The sequence below is a fragment of the Hirundo rustica genome, chromosome 17 (genome assembly GCF_015227805.2).
Source record: "Hirundo rustica isolate bHirRus1 chromosome 17, bHirRus1.pri.v3, whole genome shotgun sequence".
NCBI classification, from domain to species: domain Eukaryota; kingdom Metazoa; phylum Chordata; class Aves; order Passeriformes; family Hirundinidae; genus Hirundo; species Hirundo rustica.
This window is the reverse complement of record NC_053466.1, coordinates 3,520,222-3,544,898: the sequence shown is the minus strand read 5'-3', so window position 1 is coordinate 3,544,898 and position 24,677 is coordinate 3,520,222. Positions and strand designations below refer to the sequence as shown.

General features: G+C 62.1%; 1 protein-coding gene across 1 annotated transcript; it reads right to left on the bottom strand.

Moving 5' to 3' along the window:
* Positions 1-275: 275 nt before the first annotated feature.
* On the bottom strand, positions 276-21,279 carry SH2B3 (SH2B adaptor protein 3). Its single transcript, XM_040081214.2, has 8 exons — positions 21,170-21,279; positions 14,260-15,042; positions 2,528-2,629; positions 2,219-2,310; positions 2,040-2,134; positions 1,652-1,866; positions 1,202-1,373; positions 276-940 (listed from the first exon to the last, which is right to left on the bottom strand). Exons 2-8 carry the CDS (start codon positions 15,013-15,015, stop codon positions 645-647), a joined length of 1,728 nt encoding a protein of 575 aa, XP_039937148.1. The 5' UTR covers positions 15,016-15,042; positions 21,170-21,279; the 3' UTR covers positions 276-644.
* Positions 21,280-24,677: the final 3,398 nt, after the last annotated feature.

The window sequence follows — 24,677 nt, the reverse complement described above, 5'->3', positions numbered from 1 at the left end:
GAGCAGGGTGAGGAATCCCTCTGGCTGGAGCAGGGAGTGACCACAGCTGTGCTGGGTTAAAAAGGAAAAGCAAGGAAAAGCAAGAAAAAGCCAGTTTTTGCCTTAGCAAAACAAAACAAAACAAAAAAACCAGCCCAAACCCTGCTCATCACCCTTGGTAGGAGCTCAGCTCAGGTCGGGCTTTGCTGGTGGGTTCAGCAGCCGGGGTGGGAGGACGAGGCTTGGAGCAGCAACTTGGCAATGAATTTACAATCCTTTTTCTCCTGTTATCCTGGTTTGTTTTTTAACTTTCTCCAATCCCGTGGGTGTAACACAAGGCCCTGGTTCCTTGGCTGGGCGCTGTCGTGTCGGGGACAGGCGGGACACCGGGCCCGGCGCAGGCACGAGCGGCGTTGTGTAAACAGTAATGAGAAAGCTTCGATAAGAACAACAGAAAAATAACAATAAGAGGCCCTTTAACAGGCCAACGAGAGGGAGCACACCCGTACAGGAGTGAAAAATTACCCCCTTCCTTGCGAAAATACAATAATAATCCCTAACCAGAAGGAAGAAACAGGTACATTCTTTCTCTCGATGGATCCCCCCCAGAAGGTCTCCAGGATTTCTCCACCCGAAAGTGCATCCCAGTGCCGGCGCGGTGCCGCTCAGAGCGGCGTGTACTGGTTGTCGATGGCACGGACGTGGCCCCGGCCCGGCGCCTCCACCTCGTAGTCCGAGTCACGGGGCCGGGCGGCGGCGGCGGCGGCGGCCCTGGCCGGGCGCAGGCTCTGCGCCAGCTCAGCCGGTGGTGGCACCAGGTGGAAGATCTGCTCCACTGGGGAACCCCCGGGGGGCTCATCGGGGCCGTGAGGGCAGGAGGAGCCGGCGGGGTCCGGGCTGAGCTCGGGGCTCCAGCCGGGAAAGGGCAGCGGGAGCGGGACCGTGGTGCTGGAGCCGGGAGCTGCGGGCGGAGGGAGCAAGTCAGGGGGATGCTCCTGTCTCTCCCCCTCGATGGGGGTGCATCCCGTGACCCCCACCCCGCCCCGCAGCCGGCGGCTGGGAGCAGCTTCTCCTTTCTCCGAAGAGGAAGCTGGCAGCTCGGGAGTCACCTTTTTCACCGCTGCCCCTCGAGGCTTCCTCTTCCCCGCTCCGCCAAGGAGCTCTGCCCAGCCCCGGGGCACCCACACCCACGCCACGGGAACATTCCCCCCTCCCCGCGCACCTTGTGCCTGGGGCAGCACCACCACGTAGCTGGAGAGCCGGACGTCGCAGGCGGTGCCGCACTCCAGCGGGATGGGGAAGCGGTGGAAGTGGTGCAGCATCTCCACGATGGAGGAGAAGCGCAGGTGCTGGACCCGGCACTGCCCCCGCTCCGTCAGCGCCAGCCGCAGGTGCTGCGGAGAGGAGCGGGGACCCGTCACCCTCCCTCCACCTCCCTCCCGGAGCACACGGGGTGGGGATTTGGGATGGGGGCACACCCTCAGCGCCGTGCGCCGCGCGCCCGGCCTGGGGCTCCCTGGGGATTTTGTTCCTCGCTGGCACCGGCCCGCTGCAAGCGTCGGGGCAGAGAGCAGGAGAGCATCTCCGTGCGGCGGGATGTGCGGGGCTGTCCTGCAGCAGGGGGGCCGCCCCGGGGGCTCCCCTCCCCGTCCCGGCCCCGTCCCGCCCGTACCTTCGCTCTGCCCTGGAAGTTGAAGGTGAGCACGTACTCGCCGCGGCGCGTCTCGCTCTGCCGCACCAGGAACACGCCGTGGCCCTCCAGCCCCCCCAGCTGCACCAGCTGAGCCGCCTTCACTCGGGAGATGGGCCCGTGGAACCAGGGGCAGGAGGAGAGGAACTGCTCCATCTTCAGCCCCGCCGCCTCCCCCGGGCCCCCCGGCGTCGCCCCTGCCGGGCACAGGGATGAGCGTCCCCGGGAAACCGGACCCTGCCCGGCGCCCCTGTCCCCTCCCCTCTCTGTCCCCCGCCTCGTGCCATCTGGGGGAGGCCAGTCGGGGATGTGGTGACCCCAGGGTGAGGGGTGCTCTGTCCCCAGGGTCCCCTGGGTGTCCCCAGCTCACCTGGGCTGAGGGGGTCGGTGCCGGCGGTGGGGCTGGCGGCAGCAGGGTCGGGGTGTCGGCACGTCGGGGGCTCGGGGTCACCCGTGTCACACCTGCTGGGGGCGGGAGAAGCCGGGCTGAGCTCCAGGCAGAGCCGCCGTCCCCACGCCCGGGCTCGGGGACGCGCAGCGGGCGCTTACCCCCTGCGCACGCACTCGCGGATCTCGGCCGTCCAGCAGCTGAGCTGCTGCTCATCCCCTGCCTCAAACAGGATGTCGGTGCCGTTGGTGACCTGGGGGACATCAGAGAGGGACGTGGGGTCCTCAGAGAGAGAGAGAGAGAGAGAGAGGGGTGCATCCCCCACCCCGCACCCCACATCCCCCCGTGCGTCCCCTCCCCGGATGGGAAGAGGAACCGAAATTTGGCACGGGAGCTTTTGGGAGCCACGTGTGCCCCAGAGGGTGGGAAAGGCCTCGGGGGTGGCTGCGGAGCCTTTCAGCGGGCCCTACCTTCAGGACGAAGGTGTGGAGGTTATCGGGCATCTCGAGGCGCGTGCACCTCCGCACCTCCTGCACGGCGGAGCAGGCGACGAGCAGCTTCGGCTTGGAGCCCTGAGAGGGGGAACACAGAGCCTGAGCTGAGCCCCAGCTCCCCCACACCCCAAAAACACCGACCCACACCCCAAAAACACTGCCCCATGCCCCAAAAACACTGCCCCACACCCCAAAAACACTGCCCCATGCCCCAAAAACACTGCCCCACACCCCAAAAACACTGCCCCATGCCCCAAAAACACTGACCCATACCCCAAAAACACTGCCCACATCCGAAAACACTGCCCTATACCCCAAAAACACTGACCCATACCCCAAAAACACTGACCCACAGCCCAAAACACTGACCTACAGCCCAAAAACACTGACCTACACCCAAAAAACACTGCCCCATACCCCAAAAACACTGCCCACACGCCAAAAACACTGACCCACACCCCAAAAACCCTGCCCCACTCCCCAAAACACTGCCCCACACCCCAAAATACTGCCCCACACCCCAAAAACACTGCCCCACTCCCCAAAACACTGACCCATACCCCAAAAACACTGCCCCATACCCCAAAAACACTGCCCACACCCCAAAAGCAGTGACCCATACCCCAAAAACACTGCCCCACACCCCAAAACACTGCCCCACACCCCAAAACACTGCCCCACACCCCACTGCGCTACCAGCCACAGCAGCCAGCAAGGAAACACCCGGCTCTGCAGGGAAATACTCCACTGGCAAGAAAACACCCTGTGCGGTGAGGAAATACCCCGTTGTGGCAAGGAAATACCCCCCGGGGCACTGCCCAGTCACTGTGGGGCACCCCAGGGACACCGAGGGACACCCAGAGCCATCCCAGGGGTCCCGAGGACCCCGCAGCGGAGGGACGGCTGGAGGAGAGCAGGGAGAAGGGCGCTCCCAGCGCGGCAGCGCGTTCCGGGGCCGCGGCACCGACGGGGAATTCGGGGTGCGGGCGGGGAACGTCCCGCCCGCGGCTCGGTGAGGGGCAGTGGCGTGCCAAGAGCTCCCCGGCGGGTTTGGCACCGAGGCAGGCACGTGACAAAATGCTGAGCAAACGCTTCCACAAAGGCTAAAATATCCCTGCGGCGGCTTTCGGTTCCTCCGCTGCCCTGCTGACTGCCAGGAGGCCGCGGCACGTGGCAAAGGATCCGGGGTGCCGCCGAGGGGGGGGGGGCGAGAAAAATTTTTTGCGTGGGTGATGGGGGCAAGGCTCAGTGCTCAGCTCCAGGGCCAGAGCAAAGCCCAGGCAGTGCCACCACGTGCCAGGCACGCTGGTCCCCCCGCGCCAGGCTTGCTGCACCACAGGGTTTTGGCCGGCTGCGGTTCACACAGTGGCTTTATCAGCCCGCGGGACGCTGCTTGCGGCGGCTCTCTCGGCTCCGCAGCCACTGTGCCAGGGTCTCTTCATGCCGGGCGGTGGCACTTCGCCCCACAGCAGCATCTGCCAACCGAATTCTGCTCCCAGCTTGAGATGCTGGCAGCAAAGCCACCCCCACCACGTCCCCACCACGTCCCCACCACGTCCCCAGCCACCTGCACGACACTCGGAGTGTCCCCAGCGGACACTTCCTCGGTCACCCCACCACACCATCTACAGCTGCGCTGGTTTTTGGTTTTTTGTTTTTTGTTTTGTTTTGTTTTGTTTTGTTTTGTTTCCATCCCCCCCCCAAGTCCTTCCTCCCTCTCCGGGCCGAGCACTCGGTGTTCTCTGGGGCCGGAAACGCGGGGCGAGAGGGATCAGCCCTTATCAGCACCGAGCTGCACCGAGAAGAAAGTTCTTAGAAGTCGCTGGCGCACGGCGTCATGCACAGGGCTGGTGACACCGCGGCGGCTCCGGCAGCCCCGGGCGCGCTGGTGACAGTGATTGCAGCACGGCACCGCTGCAATCACTGTCACCCCGCCGCCCCGAGGCGCCGCGCTGGCGCCGGGGCCTTTACCCACCCCGAGGGATTCGATTTTCCTGCCACCTTTGGAACGTGGCCGTGCCCTGCGCCAAGCCCCGTGCGCGCGGGCGTTGGCAGGATCCAGCGTCCTGCCCAAATTCCCGCACCGGGGTTTTATCAACGCCCCAACCGCGGCCTCGGGGGTCAGCTTCTTGGGAAACGGGGGAATTCCAGGAAAAGGGAGTTCTGCCGAGGCCCCCCGCGTCTCTCGGCGGAGAGCGCGGCTGGAGCGCGAAGGGAGAAGGAAATGATGCAGCACAGAGATACGGCGCCCCAAAAAGAGCGGGCCGGCTTCGGAGAAGCGCCTGCCGCAGGCACGGCGCCGCACCTGACCGCAAGATGCCCTGCTCGATGCGGCCGGTACCGGGAAAGGGAGTTCTCAGTAACCAAAAGTGCACACTCAACACACCCAGGGTTCACCCACGGGCTCCTTTCTCGGCAAGAGGTGCCCCAGCAGCGCTGCAGGGATGGGTAAAGCCCGCTGCTGCCCGCCCTCGGTGGGCTCGGGATGGCGTGGAATGTTTAGGGCGTTGCGGGTGTTGCTGCAGCTCAGCCCCGACCCCAAGCAGCCCAGTTTCCACGTGGAGATTCACCCCGCTGCTCCCAAACGGGTCCTGTGCAAGCAGGGGAAAGCCCAGCGCGAGGTGGAGCACCCCCCAAAATCACCTGGGTTGTCCCAAGCCCCCGGAGCAGAGCTGCCAGCCCGCCGTCGCTGCGGCGTTCCCAGTGCTGGCACACAAAACTGGGCAGCCTGGGCCGTGCCAGGGGTCATTCTCCAGCTCTCAGGGCAGTGGGATCTGGCCCAGCTCCCCCAGATTCCCTCTCCCTGTGCCCTGCTGGGAATGTGTGGCCGCCTCTGGAGATGACACTTCCATAGGATGGGGACCGAGGAGACGCACCAGCACCTACCGGAACACGCCGGCGGTTTTGGTGTTTTTGCAGGGAATTTTTTCATAGTTTTAAAAGCACAAAGCTTCAGCCAGGGCCGTTCCCAGTGCCAGGGGACATGGGGTGAACTGCAAGACAGAGGGAAACGGCCACAAGAACAGAACAGCCTCCTTCTCCCTGCCCTGAGCATCCCAGCAGAGCCCTCCCACCCCACTGCCCCCACATCCCCTACCCCAGACACCCGCGGAGGGTGGCACAGCGCAGGAACAACCAGCAGGGCACAGGCAGTGCCGCCAGGGCACCACGGCCACTACACACCCGGGGAGGGCAGGGCAGGGCAGCGGGGACAAAGCGGGGTTTGGCGGATCTGGGAAGGAGCCCGACGCCAGCTCGGCGCTGTGGCTGTGCCAGGAGCACGAGTGAAGGTCAGGCCTGCATTTCCTCCCGGAAAACCCCGGCACCAGCCCCGCCACGGCGCTGCCACAGCCGCTCTCCTCACTCCCTGTGCGTGTGGCACCTGCGTGGTGACTGACGGTGACCCAGCTTCCTCCAGCAGCTCTCCCAGCTCACCTTCCCCGGCCTGCAGTGGGGCAATCGCTGCCTCGGCACAGCAGGTGCACATCTCCAAGGATATTTGGGATTTAGTGTTTTTCCCAGCAAAGCTCCTCCCAGCTCGCCCAGCTGTGGCAGGAACGCTCTCCCCACCACGCTGTGAGCTCCTGCCCTAAAGGAGCACGTCCTGTCTGGATGCTCAGGGGACACCCAGGGTGCTGGGGGAGCTTTTCCCACTCAGGTGAGGTGGAAGGCGGCTCTCCAAGAATGAGAGTGGTGGCACAGCAACGATGGCAGCGGTGGCAGTGGCACAGCGATGATGATGGTGGCACGGTGCTGATGGCATCGTCACGGTGCTGATGGCATTGTCACAGTGCTGACGGCATTGTCACGGTGCTGATGGCATTGTCACAGTGATGGTGCCATTGTCACGGTGATGGTGGCAGTGGCTGGCCCATCAGGCCAAGTTCATGCAGAGCAAATCCTTCGAGAGCACCAGGAGCTGCCCCCGGCCCCTCCACGCTCCGGGGGTTTCCCCAGGCCGGCTCTCGTTTCCACTCTGAGTCACCCACGGGAGGTGGGGAAGTGCCTGAGCCCTTGTGCAAGGTCCCCAACGGATACGGGCGAGATTTGTCACTTCTTGTAAATCACAGATCTCCGCGTCCCTTACGCAAGGGGCAAACCTCAGCTGGAGCTGCGGTGCCAGGCCTGGCTGTGCTGGATGGACACAAAACCATATCCTGTGCCTGCGGCCCTGGGGGAAGTCGTGAGGTTTTCCAGGAGCATGGAGACACACGGCTCTTTTCCAGGGAATGCCGGGTGAGCCGGGTGGGAAACAACCCCTGGTGCCAGGGGGAGGCAGCAGGGCCCTGCAGGGCTGTGAGGGATCCAAGGATCCTGCTGGAGAGTGCCAAGTGTCTGCTGGAGCAGCCATGGTCCTCAGGAGTTTGCACCAGGGGTAACCCCAACCTTCATCCTCGGGGATTTTGTGTGGCAGGAAATCCCGGTGGTTTCCCTTGGGAGTTTCACCGTGGTTAAACCCAATGCTCATCCTTGAGGACTTTTGCACCAGAGATAATCCCAAAACGTGTCCTTAGGGTTTGCACCACAGCTAATCCCGGTGTTCATCCTCAGGGACCTGCACCATGGCTAATCCTGGTGTTCATCCTCAGGGATCTGCACCGTGGCTAAATCCTGGTGTCCATCCTCAGGGACCTGTACCATGGCTAATCCTGGTGTCCATCCTCAGGGATCTGCACCACAGCTAATCCTGGTGTCCATCCTCAGGGATCTGCACCGTGGCTAATTCTGGCCCTCATCCTCAGGGATCTGCAGCGTGACTAATGCCTCTGTCCTCCAGCAGTTAATCCCAGAGCTCTGGGGGAGTTTACAGCACAGTTAATCCCGGCGCTCTTCCTCGGCTGTTTGCACCATGGCTCATCCCAAGGGGAGGGATCCACCCCGGCCAGCCCCGGCCAGCGCTGGTTTTTGGGACAGGACTGCAATCCCATTGATTTGGTCCTGCTGCAGGGACCCCTGGCCGCAGGGTGACATGTTCCCAAAACAATCCTGCCTCTCCGCAGGTGGAGATCGCTCATTTAGAAACCTCCCGACCCATCCTGGGGCTCTGAGGAACTGGAGCTCAGAGTTCCCCGGCTGTCAGAGAGGAACACGGGAGGTGATTCCCGCTGCTGTCCCCGTCACCACCTCCCAAAAAACCATCTCTGCCCACCCCAAAGCCCCTCCAGCAGCCTCAACCCGACAGCAGGGGCAGGAAGGAGTTTCCAGGACGCGCCGTCTCCGAGCATCCCGGGCCGTGGCAGGGCACAGAGCCGTCCCCGAGGGGACCGTGCCCGGCGGTGACAAGAGGCTCCCTTGTGCCGGCCTGAAGCGCTGGCTCGGGGGCGGCCGGGCCACAAAGATCCCTCTGTTCCCGTTCCGGGCGGCTGCCGAGCGCCGGCGAACGGCGATGGGAGAAAGCACAGCCCCGGCCCCATCGCCCCCCGAGCCCCGAATTCCTACTGAATCCGCGGGGTGAGTCGGTGGGGTGGGACCTGGGGGGGTCCAGGCAGGAATCCCCACCCATCCCTGGAGCTGGTGGCTCCTCTTTGTGCATCAGTAAACCTCCCTGCTCTGCCAACATCCCCAAACTGCTGCAAAGCCCCCCAAAAAACCCTGAAAAGCCCCCCAAAAACCCTGCAAACCCCCCCCAAACCCAGCGAGATGGGGGCTATAAACGGGATCTATAAACAGCTGGCATTCGCCAGCCCCTTGATTTTTTATTTTTTTTTTAATTATTATTTTTTTAATATTTATTTTATGCCAAATTCGGTTCCAGCGTGGGCTGCTTTAATAATTTCCTGGAATAAACAACGAGCACGGAAAGTAAACAAGGTGTCTGCGCGCGAGCGGGAGCCGCTGCAGCCAGGACTGGGGCACCCCAAACCTCGGCCCCAGAGGGACGGGGGGGCTCAGCACGGACTCCGCAGGACATCCTGGGGTTTTCCATCATCCCGAGGTTCTGCACGACCCAGGATGATGGAAAAGGTTCAAGAGCCCAAGTGGGAGCATCCGATCCTACTGGATGGGCATCTTCATCCCTGCCCTTTGCCCTGGGGCTGGGGGAAGTGAGTTTGCCCAAAATGCTCGTTTTTTAACACAGTCCCTAAACGACTTTGAGCATCACGGCGCCCAGCACAGGCGCTGGAGCCGGGAGCTGCTGCCTGGTGGGAGAGGAGCAGGGCCCACCCCAGCCGAGCCCCCACCAGGGCTGGGATGAATCCTTGAATCCTTCCAGACCCCGCGCTGCCTGCGCAGGCTCTCATAAATATTTACCTTTGAAAGAAGCAGCTCTCAGCCTCGAAACAACCACATCCTGGGCCGTGAAAAGAGAGAGAGAGGAAAAAAAAAGAAAACACGAAAAAAAAAAGGGGGAAAAAGAGAGACAACCACCCCAAAAAAAACCCCACCAGGCGTCTCACATGGGCTGTGGGGACCCAGCAGCACCCACAGCTCTCCTCACTCCAGCTGTGGGAAGATTTTGGGGGAGGAGCGCCGCATTCCCTGAGAGCTTTCCCGGTGCTTTTTCCTGTGGTTTGCTCAGTATCTCCCACTTTTTGCCCACTTCTCAGCGGGCACGTGGTGCCTTCCACCCCGAGCAGCTCTGCAGCATCCCTGTGGGTGACGCTCGGATAAGCGGGGTGGGCACAGCAGCGGGACAACGCCCCCGGGAAAGGCGGATTCTAAAGGATGGGGATAAAAAGGATGGAATCTTTCCGAGCCCCAAAACCCCAGATTTCCACGAAGCAGAGGTTGGGGGTCCATCCTGCACCTTTCCCCTCGCCCCCAGGCCCCGGCAAGCCCCATCCCAGCAACAGTTTCCAAAATAAGAAACTCCGCTCTTCAGCAATTAACGCCGGGGCTGTGGTTACGCTGCTAAAAGTGTTTTTTCCGTGCATGACCAAGGATGGAAAAAGTTGTGGTTAATAAATGACAAATAACCTTTGTCTCCTCGCCCTCCTTCCCACCCCCCCCCCCCTCCTCGAGACCCAAAAACAGAGCCGGGGAGGGCGAGGGGGAGGGGGGAAGAGAGCAAAAGTCACCACCAAAATCTCACAAAGCCCTGAGGCCGCCCAGCCCCGGCGCCTTCGAAGAACAGAGCCAGCGCCCGCCCTGCCCCGGGGAAACGCTGCCCGAGGGGTTGGGGGCAGCTCCCGGTGCCTTTGCGGGAGGTTTTGCCTCTCCCAAGGGATTTTCAGGACACCCCAAACCCCCTCTGGCTCGTCATTACAGCAGTTTTCCCAGCTCCTGGCTGTGTGGTCCTTGGGGTTGCCAGGAGTGGGATGCGATCCTTGAGGACGCCGGGAGCAGGATCACAGAATCGGGGAATAATTTGGGTTGGAAGGGACCTTCAAAGGCCACCCAGTCCAACCCCTCTGCAAGAAGCAGGGACACACCAACCAGATCGGGGTGCAGCCCCTGGGAATGCCAAAAAAGGGATGCAGTCCCTGGGAATGCCAGGAGAGGGATGCTGGGAGCGGGATGTTTGGAGCGGGATCATAGAAGCACAGAATAGTTTGGGTTGGAAAGGATCTTGAAAAGTCAACGAGTCCAAACCCTCTGCAACGAGCAGGGACATCTTCAGCTGCATCAGGACAGGAGGCAGCCCCTGGAGGTGCCAGGAAAAGGATGCCAGGAGAGGGATGGAGTCCCCAGGAATGCCAGGAAAAGGATGCCAGGAGAGGGATGCGGTCCCTGGGGATCCAGAGTGACACAAACGTGCCCTTTCCTGGACCAGGGGTGGGATGATGGGACACTGAGGTGCTTCCCATCACTGGCAAAACTCTTCCCGAGGTGTTCCAGGGAGGAGAATTCCCCCTCCATCACTGCCCTTCCTCGGCTGAGTGACCCAGGCCACGTCTGAGCAGCTCCAGGAGGAGCAGGGATAGGGAATGGGGACCAAAACACTGGGATGTGCCCCATCCCATGCCCGAGCAGCTGCCACTCACAGCCCCAAGCACCAAAAATTGGGGACAGGAACCTGCTGGCTCAGGAGGTGGCAGTTCTCAGAAACCAGGTTCAGGTGAAAGGGGAAAAAAAAGAAAAAAAAAAAAAAAAAAAAACAAAAAAAAAATAAAAAACGGCGCAAAAAAGAGAAAAAAAAAAAAAAAAAAAGGAAGTCAAAGCAGCCTCACACCGAGCAGAGATAAAAATACCGCTGCTCCCGTGGCTTCAGCAAAGATGTTTGAGCTGTGGCAGAGGCTCCGAGGGCTCTCTCCGGAAGGAGCCTTCCCGGCCAGTCCCGGCGCGCCGTCGATTTACGGGACGCGCTGGATTTCATTAAAACGCTATAAAGAAAGCAGCACAAATGCAAATCCCATTTCCCTTCCCCTTCCTGTAAAAACATCTGGTCAACAGAAAGGGCTCGGGACATTTCCGCTGCCAACCGCGGTTTTCACGGAGTTTGGGATCCGGCCACGGAAGAGGTGTTAGGGGCTGGGGCTCGGCTGAGGAAGGGGGCAGCCCCAAAGCTGACAAACCTGGGTTTGGTTTGGATTTGTGAAGGTGGGGAGACCTCAGAGGTGCCCAGTCCTAAAGGTTTGATGGGATTAAATGATGTGGGAGAGGAGAAAGCCCTGAATGCCTCCGAGGAAATGGGGGAGGAGTGGTGAGCAGCGCTCTCCTAACAGATCCCAGGGAATCCACCTGGGCTGCAATTCCAGCACCATGGCCAGGTTTTCCCGTGGCACAGTTTTATACGTAATTTCATATACACGAGCACTACAGGTATCCCGATATCCCTCTATCCCAGCTCCTCTTCCTCGCAGCATCATCACCTCGCTCCCTCCAGAGCCAGCACCCTCCGGAATGTCCCCAGGGTGGGATTGTCCCCAGGGTGGGATTGTCCCCACAGCCCTGTGCCCTGCAGCCAGGACTTTGAATTCTCCTCTCCCATCAGAGCACAAAACCCCATCGCCTCCAAACCCCTCCTTTGCTGGAGGGAGGAGGGAGAGATGCCAAAACCGAGCCGGCTGTGGCTGTGAGCAGCTCCCCAGATCCTCACCCCCTCTGGCACACGCCTGGGGCAGGGGGTGCCCGCTCCAGGCAGCGCCAGCCGGGTTCTGCAGCACAGCTCCCTGACCCCTTCACCCAGCACAGCCACCCAAGCAGGAAATGGGATCAGGGCTCCTCAAAGCCCCCACTCCCTTTGATGCCGGGCGCGTTATGGGATTAAGCTCAGAGGCCCCATTGGAGCACCAGGAGAAAGGGGGGGAGAATTCGATAAAAGCTGCCAAAAGCAGCAGGACCCCCCCCCTCCTTTCTCCACACACCTGCTCTCTGCAAGGCTGTTCCAAAGGGGATGGGTATCTGGGGGCTTGGCCTGAGGCTGAGATGAAATTTCAACAGCATCCTATTATTTACAGGGTGGAAAGAGGAGGAAGGTGGAAGGAAGAGGAGGAAGGGGGAAGGAAGAGGAGGAAAGGGGAAGGAAGAGGAGGAAAGGGGAAGGAAGAGGAGGAAAGGGGAAGGAAGAGGAGGAAAGGGGAAAGAAGAGGAGGAAGGGGGAAAGAAGAGGAGGAAGAGGGAAGGAAGAGGAGGAAAGGGGAAGGCTGCTTCCAAGGAGACCCTGAGGGTGACCAGCCTCACAGTCCAGACACCTGTTGGGGGTCAAAAAACCACCCCCAAGAACTGGTTTTACAGCTGCTTATTTAAAACCACCGATTTTCTACGGCGATCAGCAGCATCCTCAAACCAGGAGCAGACCCACGAGCTGGGGGAAAAGGCAGTGGCAAAAAAAGGCAGGAGGACGGAGGGGAGGGGGCTCCTCACAGCCATTCCCGGGGGGTTGTTGAGCGTCATATTTAGTTCTTTTAAAGGAAAATAATCCCCCAGCAAACTGTTCTGTGCTCCGTGGTTTGCCCCCGTGCTGGGGTTGGGGAGCGGGAGCCACCAGCACCGCGGGGGATTTTCCACCGCCCCTGGAATCCAACCGCAGCCGCTGGGAAAGGGTCTGGATTGATTGTGCTGTAAAGGAGACGGGAGCTGGCCCCGGCCCAGAGAATCGGAAAGGAAGGAACCGCCCTGAGAATATTTGCACAGGAAGCAATTTAATCCAGAGGCTTGCAAAATCCAGCAAGGAACATCCCCCACTTCCGAAGGGCCTGGCTGAGAAACCCCCAGCTCGGGGGCTCCGGGGACCCTGGTGATGTGGAGCACCAGGAAATCTCCATCCCACGGAGACTGCGAGGAATAAACGCTCAGGACACAGGGGGAACTTGGTCAGTGTCTTGTTTGAAGCGTCTCCCGCCCCTGGGTCAAAGCTGGGCAGGGAATGAGGGGAGAGGAAGAATGTGCTGGGCTTGCTTCCCAAGGGGGAGGGAAACAAATAAAGAAAAAAGGGAGGGAAGGGAAAAAAAAAACACGGGGGAGGGGGATAAGGAGGAAAAAAGGGGGGCAGTAAAAAGAAAAAAAAAAAAGGGGGGGGAATTGAAAAAAAGAAAAGGGGAAGTGAGAAAAGAAAAAAGGAGGAAGGAAAAGGGGGAAGAAAAAAGAAAAAGGGATTTAAAAAAGAAAAGGATTTAAAAAAAGGAGAAGGGATTAAAAAAAAAAAAAAAAGGGGGGGGGGGAAAAGGGAAAAAAGGCAGTGTTATCCAGCTGCTGGAGCACCCTCCAAGTGCCCCAGAGTGCCTCTGACCTCGCTGTGCCCCGGGATGGGGACACACACTCCCACAGGGACAAACAACTGCAACCCTTGACATGACAGAGCAAAACCAGCTTTTACTTTCAGATGTTACAATTTTGATGTTGTTTCTTTTTTCAAATATTTAATATTGGAGCCGTCTGACGGAAATAACAGGAATTCAGCCAGCTGCTCCCTGACCCCGCTTGCCCTGAAGGCAGGGACAAGGCTCCAGCTCTACCGGAGGTTTCCTCCTTCCAAAGCACAAGTTTGTCATCAAAGTTAAACGAGAAAAAAAAAAAAAAAAAGAGAGAGAGAATTCATCCCATCACGCCTGTGCAAGTCCTGCCATGTGGAGGAACCGTCTTTTTGAGGATTAAACAGCCCAGCTCCCCCCAGATCACTCCCCACTCCCTCGCATCCTGCATCATCTCCGCTCCAGCCACGTCCCAGCACCACGGGAGCCCCGTGCAGCAGCCGAGAGCTGAACTTCCAGCCACAAAACTCCTCACAAAATGCAAAACCATGGGTCCCACTGGAGGCAGGGAAAGGCAGAGAGCCTAAATCCTATTTTCCCCTTTCCTCTCCCAGCTTGCTCGGGAGAGCAGATGCTCAGGCTGCTAAAGGCACAGCACAGGGGACAGGGTGAATTTGGGGTTGATCAGACTGGGTTGCCTCTCACCTTGGTGGAATGGGTCCATGAGGCTGGGAGGAGTGGGATGGTGGCCAGCGGCCTCTACCCTCAGCTCAGAAGGCAGGAGCTCTGCTTCCAGCTGGAAAACCCAGTTCTGGAGTCCCAGCAGGGAGAAACCCAACGACACATTGACCGACTTCAGCAACTAGCACACCTTGGTCTCGGCATCTCTCCCTCCCCAAACATGACCCTGCAGGGGTGGCTCTGTCTCCTCCCCAGAGCTGCTGAATAAACAAGGCCCAGCCTCGTGTGGCTGCAGCAGAGGGAGAGCAGAGCAAACCCATCCGGACCCCTCACAGCGAGGAACCCTCGTGGTGCCGGACGCAGCGCCAGCCTGCTCCGGCATCCCGACATCATCCCAGCCCAGGGACACGCAGCATCACCGGCTGGAGCAGGCCAGAGGCGGCAGCTCCTTACCTTGGGCGGGTCGAAGAGCTCCAGCACAAACCCCTCGGCGTCGGGCGGCCCCGCTCGCCTCAGCACCAGGCGGCAGCGCTGCCAGCGCGTCCCGCTGTCCAGGGAATTCTCGTCCAGCAGCCCGTACTTGAGGAGCCCCTCCTTGCGCGCCTCGGGGGGCTGCTCCCGCGACAGCCCCCACGGCAGGATGCGCTTCCCCAGTCCCGGCTTGAGAGCCGCCTCCGCCGCCTCGCCATCGCCGTCCCCGGGGAGCGCATCCGAGGAGCGGCGTCGGAAGAGGCTGCGCCAGCTCCTGCGCAGCTGGCTGAGCGAGAAGGGTCTCCGCGCCGGCCCCGCCAGCTCCTCCGAGCTCCAGGACTTGCGCAGTCCAGAGGGAGCGGCCTCGGGGGCTCGCACGGGCTGCTCGGGGCGGGCACCGGGCTCCGCCTCGGCTTTGGTGGCCGCCGTGCCCAGGGAAGCGTCGGTGTGCCGCCGGTGCGTGTCCCGGTAATCCCGCGCCGGGCCGGCGGGCAGGATGCGGAGCTGGTTCATGGCGATGCCCTCCTTCACCTCGTGGCAGAAGTACTGCTGGAAGAGGTCGGTGAAGTGCACCGAGAAGTTCTCGGCGGCCAGGAGGTCATGGTGCGGGTGCTCGGTGGCGAAGCGCAGGTAGTGCCGCGCCAGCTCCTTGGCGGTGCTGATGGCGTGCAGCTCGCAGAACTCATGCCAGCCCCGGGGATGCGCTGGCGTGCCGGCCGGCAGCGAGTGCCCATTCATTGCCGAGGCTCCAGCGAGGCGGCCGCGCTGCAAGACAGAGCACACGGGCGGTGAGGGCAGCCCCGGCGTCCCCAAGTGTCCCCAGGAGTCCCCCGCCCCGGCAAAGCCCGGCTGGAGTTGGCCATGCCCCACTCAGAACGTGTGCCCGCAGCGCTCCGCGGGGTCCCGCTCAAAGCCGCCTCATTCCCACGGGAACACTGGAAACGGCCAGGGAACGCCGCTTCCCATCGAGCAGCACGGCCGTGTGACCGACGGCCACCAGCGGCCACCCGGCAGTGGCCGCGCGTGGCCCCGAGCCCCGGCCGCAGCTCCTTCCACGCCCATCCCCACCTGGCAGGGCCGTGCCTCAGTTTCCCCACCTGCGCGGCGGGGAGCGGGCAGGTCCCGGCGCGGGGCGTCTGCACGGCTTCCTGCCAGCACAGCTGCCTGCAGCTGCCCGCCGCCCGCGGGGACGCCCGGCCCGGCCACATCCGCTCGGCTCCTGCCAAGGCTCCGCAGCGCCGATGGGTTTCCCTCCAGGGACCGATTTCAACGGAGCTGATAAAACTGGAACGGGGGCGGGGAGGGGAGGAAACGACACGAAAAGCTGCAGAAACCCGGGGACGGAGCCTCTTCGCCGCCAGATCCGCCCGGCCCCGGCGGCCCGGGGTGAGCGCGCGTTGCTGCGGGGATGCTCGGCCGCCTGCGGGGCCGGGCTCTGGCAAACCACACCGTATCTCTGCCCCCGGCAGATTTCGCTGCGAGGCCAATCTGGCGGCACCGCGGCTGGCGAGCAGCCGTGCCCGGCTGAGCCGGCAGTGCTGCTCCCCAGGGCCGGCCCCGCCGCTCCCCGGAGAACCTCGTGCTCTCCCCGGGACACTTATCGGGGCCGCGCACTCCGCACTCAGGAAGGAAACATCGGCCAACCCACCCGGATCCTGCCGTGCCGGCACCGCCGCCTCCCCGAAAACTCCAGCAGCAGCACCCCGGCTGCTGGGAGGGGAGGAAAAGCGGATTGCGTTTGTCAGGGGGAGGAAACATTAAAAAACAAACCAACAAAAACCTCCCCCCCCACAAAACGAACAAAAACCCTGAGGGGCCAGGAGGAAGCGAGCGGGCGATGAGGAACGTGCGGGCACAGGGGCTCGTGTTTGCAGCCGGCGCGGCGATAACGCCGGGAAGCGCGGCTCTATCTCTGCCCACCCGCTGCCCCGCCGAGCACGTCCCCGCCAAGGTTGCAAGGCGAGGGGAGATGTTATCAGCACGCCGCCAGCCTCGCCGGGCCCGGCTTCTCAGAAGAGCCGCCCAAAACTCGGGGCCGAACGACGATCCGGCAGCGCAGGGCATGCACCCGCCGCAGCCCGGGCCGATCCCCCGGCAGGGCCCCGTCTATCGGCGCCGCCAGCCCGCCCGTGACTCAGCATCCTCCGCCGCGCTCCCGCTTCCTCCCGGCACCGGGAATCGCCGCCGGCACGCTCGGAGGGATGCTCCGGCAAAACGCGGAGGGAAGCGAGGAGCTCATGAGAACCGCTCCTCGGGCAGCTGGGAGATTCCCAAGGCGGGGGATTCGCCTTCCGAGGTTTCAGGCTCGCTCCGCGGCGGCTTCGGGAGAGGTTTGCGGCGCGGGAAGAGCGGGGCTTCGTCTGCGCCACGCGGTGGGAAGCAGCCGAAGGCCGTCTCCAGTAGCAGCGTGCTTTTCCAAGCCGGCGATGGGAAATGCTCCCCGGCGCTTCCTCCTCCCGGCACTGGCACAATGCCGACCTCGCTGCTCCTGCCTGGCGCGCTTCCCACAGGGAAGGAGCTATCCTGGATGAATCCACGCCGGAGTTAGCACAGCAGCCTCTGCTCAGCCCCAGGTTTCAGTAGCAACATCCACAGGGATGCGAGTTCCCGCTGCTGGGTGAGCTTCTCCCTGCTCCAGCCCGTCGTGAATCCGCAAAGCTGGAATCCAGCAGCCAGCAGCTTTAAGGCAGAATTTACATTTTATTCCTCCTGCGTTCCCGTGAGGAGCTCCTGGCCATCCTTCAGGTCGGATGAAGTACTTCTGACGGCTTTAATTCTCTCTGAACGGAGAATCCAGCCGATCCTCGGGGACACCACGGACCAGCTGGGATGGGGGACTTCCATCCCTGCCGTCTGCTGGAAGAGCTGTACGTCACCAAGCCCGCCCCACCTCGGGGCTGTTTGTGGGTGCTGAGGTTGCTTTGGGGCGCTGGGGCTGTTTTGGGGTGCTGGGCCAGGAACTCGAGGAAGAGCGGGACGGGACGGACCGGCCGCGGTGGCTTTGATGCGAGCTGGGACAGCGAGCTGGGGCTTGCGCAGGATCCAGCCCTGCAGCCCAGCCACCCCCGGCAGCTTCCCTTCAACTCTTGCCCAACCTGAGCGCTGCTGCGGCGGCGCTGCCACCGCCGACCGGGGCGGGAATCCGCGCCTGGATCCGGCAACGGGTTATTCGTCCCAGTAAATGCTTTTGTTGTTTAATTGCAGCCAGAGGAGCCGGCAGCACCGAGCAGCGCCAGGGCGGTGCGGGGAGCCAGCGCCACGATCCTGCCACCCGCTCCCGGAGGATGAGCGTTCCGAGCCAGCTGGCCTCGCCGCGGAGGAGCTGCCGGATCCAGCTCGACACCTTCCCACCAGGAAACAGCTCTCCAGGGGCTGTGGCCACGCGGGAAGGTCGCCCTGCAGCACCCAGCACCACAGACCCGGCCTCGAGGGGAAGTGTGAGGGAGCGGAGCCCGCGCGGCCGTGCCCGCTGCCCCCGGTGCATGTGCAGCGCCAGCACCCGAAAATGAAACCGGCCCCGGTTCCACGCCAGCAAAACACACGCCAGGGACACGAATAGGAAACGTGATTGATGCGCCGGCTTTCCCAGAAATAACTGCTCCCAGCCGGAGGAGAAGTGTCCGGAGGCATTTGCAGCTCCCTTTATAAGCACAGGGCTATTCAGAACTCATCCCAAGGACTATTTTCAGGAGAGGGCGAAGCGAGGGGCCGGGAGACGCCCTGGCCGGCCCCGCAGCTCCCCGCTTCCTGAGTGGCAGAAATACAAAGTTCCCACAATCCCAAGAGCGGGAACATTGTTCCTTCCCAGGATGTCCTCCATGAAAAGAGCTATTCTGAGCCGGCTGCAGCCTTTTCTTGGCATGGCCCCGCGGCCGCTCCGAGGCGGCTATAAAAGGCCAGGTTACAATGAACGGCACTTTTCAATGGAGCAGCGTCTGGCACGGCGGCTCCGGGGGGACGCGGGTCCCTGGTGGGGGCGGCTCAGGGGGATGCAGGTCCCTGGGGGATCCAGCTGGCCGCAGGTGGGCTGGCCAGGGCTGGGCGATGCAGAGCATCCCCCAGGATGGGAATGGTTCGGCTCTCCTCTTCATCCCGATCCCCCAGAGACGGATGCTGGAAGAACATCTGGATGCACCCCTGGATTGAAGGGGACAAGCAGGGTGCTGCAGTCGTTTTCATGGAGATGGAAGGAGCGGTTGGTGCGGGGGGGAGAGGTGGGGAAAGGGGCTGGCTGCAGCCTCGGGGTGTGGGATACACCCACGTATTTACAGCATCGCTGTGAAACAGCCAAAGCCGGTGCCAGCGCAATCCACAGCTGAAACTGCCCAGCACTGCCCTCCTCTTCCCTCTGGAGCAGCTCCCTGTGATGGCGAAGGTTCTCTGGGTCTCAGAGGGTGATGGCACAGCACCAACACTCCCTGTGACCCTCAAAGCTCTTTCCACACAAGCTGGAGAATCCCACAGGGTCTCAGGAGGTTCTCTCTCTCTCCTTTGGCCGAACCAAAACAGCAAGTTAAAAAGCGAGAAAGGAACAGGACAGAGATATCCCCCAGTCCACACAGGCTGTAGGAAATCAGTTTAAAAGCCAGTTTGGGAAGGCAAATCTTTCCCTCCTGCTCTCCCTTCCACACAGGACATACACACTCCTCTCCTTTCACCTCCTGGCACAACTTTCTATATTAAAAGACCCAAACTGGCCTTAATTTACAGCTCTGTGTGGGCTGAGCAGCACCACAGACCTCTGGGGATGCGGGTGACATTACAGCGCTACAAAATTCACCTGCTTGGCTTTCCCTGACCCCTCCAACAGGACAGACAGGATGGAGACAACCCAAACTCATCTCAGCTCAAATCCAAGCTCCACGTCGGCTCGGTCCAACAGCAGCTCACCAGCACAAAGAGCTGCGTCCAGCCCAGCCCCCCAAAACCCCTCTGCCTTGCCCCCCTACCGTGGCACCTGGCACCTGGCAGCCTGGTTTACACCACCCCACTCTCCTACACCCACTGCCTGCGGGGAAAAGCCCGGCAGCGGGGTGGCCTCTTTCGACAGGGCTTGTTTTGTTGCACGAAAATGAATCGCTGCTGTGTAGGCGTGGGAGAAACCGGGCGCGGGGAGCGCTCCCGGGGGAGCGGCAGCCCGGGGGTCCCCGGGGACAGCAGGGAGCAGCCGGCAGCTCAGCTCCCAGCCAGCCCGGCTCTCCGGGCTCTCCGCAGCAGCCCTCCCTCCGGGATTGCTGGATTCGGCCCCTTCTCCTTGCCAAGCCGCGGCAGCGCCACCAGCACCACAAACCCCACCGGCGATGAGCGCTTGCACTTTCACTTTGTGTCACCCACTGGGATTTGTCCCGACACCTTCACGGTGTCCAGCAGTCCCCAGGGGCGTGTGGGTGGGGAGGATGGAAGATCCCTCAAAAGCCGCCGGCACCCCAACCTCTCCAACCCAGCACAGGGCAGACCCGCAGCCCTGTGGGCTCTGGTGAAACCAAACCAGATCTCACCAGAGGCAACAAATACATAAAAGTAAAAGAGAAAATAGAGGAAGCCGTGGGGAGCGGAGGATGCACGGGGACGAGTCTTTCCTGCCCCAGAAAAAAGTTAAAAAGAAATCCAAAGCGCTGTTCTAGTCCCAAACAAGCCGAAGTGAAACCTGCCACTAATTCCATAGGCCTTTAAACGCCAATCCCGTTTCCTGCCAGCAAATCCAAGCGCACAGCGGACATGCAGGAGCTGGCAGCTCCAGCTCCCCGCACAGGCCACCTCTTCCTCTGGCTGCAGCCCCAGAAAGTCCCTAGGCCACCAGCCCACGACTCCAGCACATCTTGAATCAATTTACAACAATATCGAAATCGCAGCTCAGCAACTCCTCCTGGTTTCCTTGACAGTAAATCCCAGCCCGGGCTGCAACGACCGTGTCCCCGGCATGAGCCAGCGGCTCCAGGCTCTCTGTGGGTGACCCTGCCGGGGTTTGGCACAGGCAGGACCGGGCACAGGCTGGCAGGGCATGGGAGGGCCATGGGGATGCTGACCGCTGGTGCATCGGCCTCGTGCTCCCAGCCCCGGCCAAGCCACGGAGCCAACAGAGTCTGCAGGGAGCAGAGAGCCAGAGGAGCTGCTTGGCAGGCTCCAGGTGGCACCTCTGCTTGGCACTCGCAGCGGGCACCGGGGCAGAGGCAAGGCGCGGCCCCCTTGGGCAGAGCAGGACCCCACAGCACGGGGCAGGGGGGCATCACCCCACAGGTCCTGTGCCCTCCCAGAGGGGTCACCCCCACGGCAGGGGCTGCAGGGGTCCGGGGGGCGGCAGAGGAGAGGAGCAGGGCTGGTTCCCTGCATGCTGCACCCCCGGCTCTGAGATCTCCAAAATACAGATGCTGGGAGATGGGGGACGCCGAGGGATCGCAGAAGAGGAGATGCTCTGGGGTCCTGTGGTGCTGGAAGGACGGGGGTCCCCAGGATGGGGGCACCCACAGAGGAACAGAGCCCCTGGAACAGGGAGTGCCCACGAGGAAAACGGGAGCTGGGAGACCACGGGTCCCCAAGGGTGAGCAGCGCCTGGAAAGAGCAGCCCGAGGAAAAGGCAGGGACCAGGCTGAGCCGCACAGAAATGGGGAGACGGGGAAGGGGCTGCCGCCCGACGGCTGGCAGAAGAAGGGGCTCACGACCCCGGAACGGGGTGCACCGGAGCTCCCCGGGTGAGAGAATCCAACCCGGGGCTCCCGTGGAAAGCTCCGGGGATTGCACAAGAGGAGCGGCCGCCTCGCTGCTTCCTCCCGCCGCTACTTTCGCTTTGCGGCGGCCGCTTCCCGGGGCCGCCCGTCCCGGTCCAGCCCAGCCCGTCCCGGTCCGGCCCAGCCCGGCCCAACCCGTCCCGGTCCCGCCGTCGGTTCGCGGTTACCTGCAGGAGAAGGCGTCCGGCTGCCGCTCGCCCATGATGGAGCGGCGGAGCGCCCGGGACGGGGCGGGCGGGACGGGGCGCACGGCTCGGCACGGCTCGGCTCGGCACGGCTCAGGCAGGAAACCGGGGCAGGCGGCTCCGCATTTCCGCCGGGTGGAGGCTCGGGGCGCGGACCCCGGCCCCGCACGGGTTATGTAAAGCGGAGCGGAGCGGCCGGGGGCGGAGAATGCGCGGGGGCGGAGCGGAAGGGCCGCCCCGTCCGTCCGCCTGTCTGTCCGTCCGCTGGTGTGACTGTCCCTGTGTGTGTGTGTGTGTGTGTGTGTGCGTGTGCGTGCGTGTGCGTGCGCGTGTGTGTCCGTCCGTCTGTCCGTCCGTCCGTCCGGGCCCCGCCGGCGGCTCCGCGCAGCTCCGCGCAGCCCCTCCCCGCTTCTGCCTTTATCTTATCGCATCCGCGCCCGCGGAGCCAGCGGCACAAACAGCCCGGCCGCGCTCCCGGGGTGGATTTATTTTTATTTTTCACACACGTGTGTGTGTGTGTATATATATATATATATATATATATGTATATTTAGTTTTTATAACTTTTAGAATGTTTCCTCCGTGGATTTGGGGGTGTCCGCCCCAGCCCGTCGGGAGGGAGCCCGAGCGTGCGGCTCCTGGAGGCTCGGGAGGAAAACTCCCCCCTTTCCTCTTCCTGCCTGGCCACGTCTTCCCCCAGCTCCGCGGGCTGGGACCCAAGGGACCTCTGCGGTGGCAGCGCTGGGGCAGATGCTGTCTCTAATCCCATTTCTCCTAATACTCCAAATTATCTTGTGGCGAAAGGCACCGCAGGCTGCTGCCCGCGTCCAGCCAGAGCGGATCAGGACACAGGGCCCGCGGTTGTCCCACGGCTTCGGCAGTGACAGAGCGGTCGCGGTGTCCCTTGGTCCCGGGCAGGACTGGGGACAGGTGTGGGTGGATGGCTGCCATCCTGCCTCCATCCTGCTGCCATCCTGCTGCCATCCTGCTGCCATCTCATCCCAGGGGAGCAGGGGAGCTGCAGCCGCCCACTCTGGGAAATGGAGGGAGAATAAACTTCCGCTGCACCTTTTCCCAGTGAAGGGCTGGGCCGTGGTCTGTGCCGTCACGTCTGGCCCATTGACATCCCCCAGCCGTGTTAATGGCTGCGCCAAGAGCTCCCGCGAAGCCTTGTCTGGAATGGTAGCAGAGCCAGGGGCAGAGGGACAGATCCCCACCCCGAGGCCGCTCACGCTGGGCAGGCAAAAGTCACGGCAGAGCAGCCGTGGTGGTGCCCAGGGTCCAGTGCCCACCCAGCACACCAAGCCAAGGAAGCCCAGGGATGTGGCAGCTGGGATTTTACAGACAGCACGCGATGGATTTGTGGGTGTTGGGAAGGTGGAAGCTGCAGGAATTTGCCCTTGGAGAGTGGGCTGAGACACCCCGAGCCCTTTGGGAAAACAACATCCGTGTGCCACTCACCCCCCGTGGGGTCCGACCTCAGCGGCGCTTTAAACACGCCTGGGTTGTTCGCCCCATTCCCAATCCATCTCCCAGCGAAGGAAAGACCAAAATGCAAACTCCCTGCTGGTGCTGTGCCACCCCGGGACCACAGCCGGTTTGGACACAGCTCTGCTGCCCTCCTCCAGCCTCAGCAAACCCCCCCGGATCAGCTTTGAGCCATAACCCCGCAGCCCCCCCCGGGCACTGCCAGGGATCCAGGTGACTCCGCGTCCAACCAGCCCTTCCCAAACCCCACAAGGAAGCGGCTGGGAGCAGCCGACACGATAAAATCTTACCTTAAAATCTGCTTTTTAATTCCTGCTGCCGTTGCTTTATGCATAATTGCACCTTCTGGCTCTTTTCCTGAGGACGGAGGAGCGGCCGGCGGATCCGGGTGCCTGCCCCCCTTCCCGCGGGCGGCTGTCCCAGCTTCCAGCGATCGCGCTTTTCTTTATCAAATTCATCTATGTCAGAAGCGCCCTCTCAGCGTCCTCAGCCCCAGTGGCCTGAGATTTCTCTTTTGTTTTGCTTCCTGTATGGATTTTCTCAGTCCCCAACTGCTAATTCACTACCCCCGACTTCTGCTTTTTTTTCTTTTTTGTTTGTTTTTGTGCATGTGGAGCTGCGCAGATGCTTTTACACACACACACACACACACACGCACACATACACACACACACTCTCAGGCGCTGCTGCTTCCCTTCCGCTCCGCGCTGCCCTCAGCTTTTAACCATTGCTGCTTTCTTCTCTTGTGCAAAATCCCTTTGCCGGCTTCCAGCCCTCATTCCCACTTCCCTCCTTTATTCCCTCCGTTCTGTTTCCAGGACGGGCGGGGTGGTTTTGGAAGAGGCTCGTTTGCATTTCTCAAGGTGGGATGTGATGGGTTTCAGGTGACCTCTGCCGCCCCACACTGAGGTCACGTCCGGAGGGGGCCTGGGGGTGACGGCATCTGGAAACGCTTTGCTGTGAGGGTCTGTGCTGAGCCGGAAAATGCCCCCCAAAATCTTCGCCTGGCTTTTACGTGCCCCTTCCGAGGGTGGGGATGGAGGTGATGATTTCGGGACGATGGGGTTGCTTGGGGATGGAGCGGGATGGAGCGGGATGGAGCGGGATGGAGCGGGATGGAGCGGGATGGAGGGGGTGACGGAGGCTGGCTGCCCCCGAGCCCCCGCCGAGCCCCGCAGCGCTCCGGCCGCCGTGGCCGGGCTCCCGCCGCCCTCTCCCGGCCCTTCCCCGCGCTGCAGCCGCCGCCTGGGCCCTTCCCCGCCCGGCTCCGCCTGCCCCGGGAGCAGCGCGCCCCGATGCCCGGCTGCGGGGCTGTGGGAGCGGGAACCCCGCGTGGGAGCGGAGCGGGGCAGGTCCCGCACCCCGAGAGGAGTGTCCGGGGAGTGTCGCGCCCGCCCCACGCCCTCGTTTCTGTGACAGTCGGGACTCGCTGAACGCCGAGGCACGGTCTGGGATCCCTTTGGGCTCCTGGGGGATGATTTCTCTGCCGCTCACTTTGGGGACCCGCAGTCCTTCTCCTCCCTCCGCCGGCCGGGAGCCCGCACAGCGCTGGGTATCCCAGACCCCCCGGTACCGCAGCACTCCAAAATTCCCGGCTCTGGGAATGACTCAAAGCTCCCGCTCGCCTCGCTGAGTCGTGCAGCACCCGCCGCTGTGTAATCGCACCAAGTCACCGGTCATGGGAGCAGCAGGAAGCAGAGGCCAAGGGCATCCCATGTCCAGAGAGGCTCCTGGCACCCCCTCACCTCCTTTCGGAGCCTTTTCTTCTCTCTTTCCCCTGGTGTCGGGCAAGCTCAGCATGGCAGTTCATTTCCCCATCTTTCCCATCAAAATTTGACAGGGGAAACTGAGGCACAGGGTCTGGGCTAATGTTGGGGGGACACTGGGGGACAACAGGGAAAATGCGGAGCTGCTCAGAAGGGGAACTCCTGGAGCTCGTGCAGCAACACGCGACTGCTCTTTGCTTTGGGAAGCAGAACTCCTCGGGGGAATTTTGTCAGTG

Bases quoted from the DNA above. Each gene is read 5' to 3' on its own strand.
- SH2B3 (XM_040081214.2), bottom strand. From the start codon at position 15,015: ATGAATGGGCACTCGCTGCCGGCCGGCACGCCAGCGCATCCCCGGGGC. The intron at 2,311-2,527 runs GTAGGGCCCGCT...GATGTCCCCCAG, and splicing joins TCCACACCTTCGTCCTGAAG to GTCACCAACGGCACCGACAT. The intron at 941-1,201 runs GTGCGCGGGGAG...CTCCGCCCGCAG, and splicing joins GGTGCTGCCCCAGGCACAAG to CTCCCGGCTCCAGCACCACG.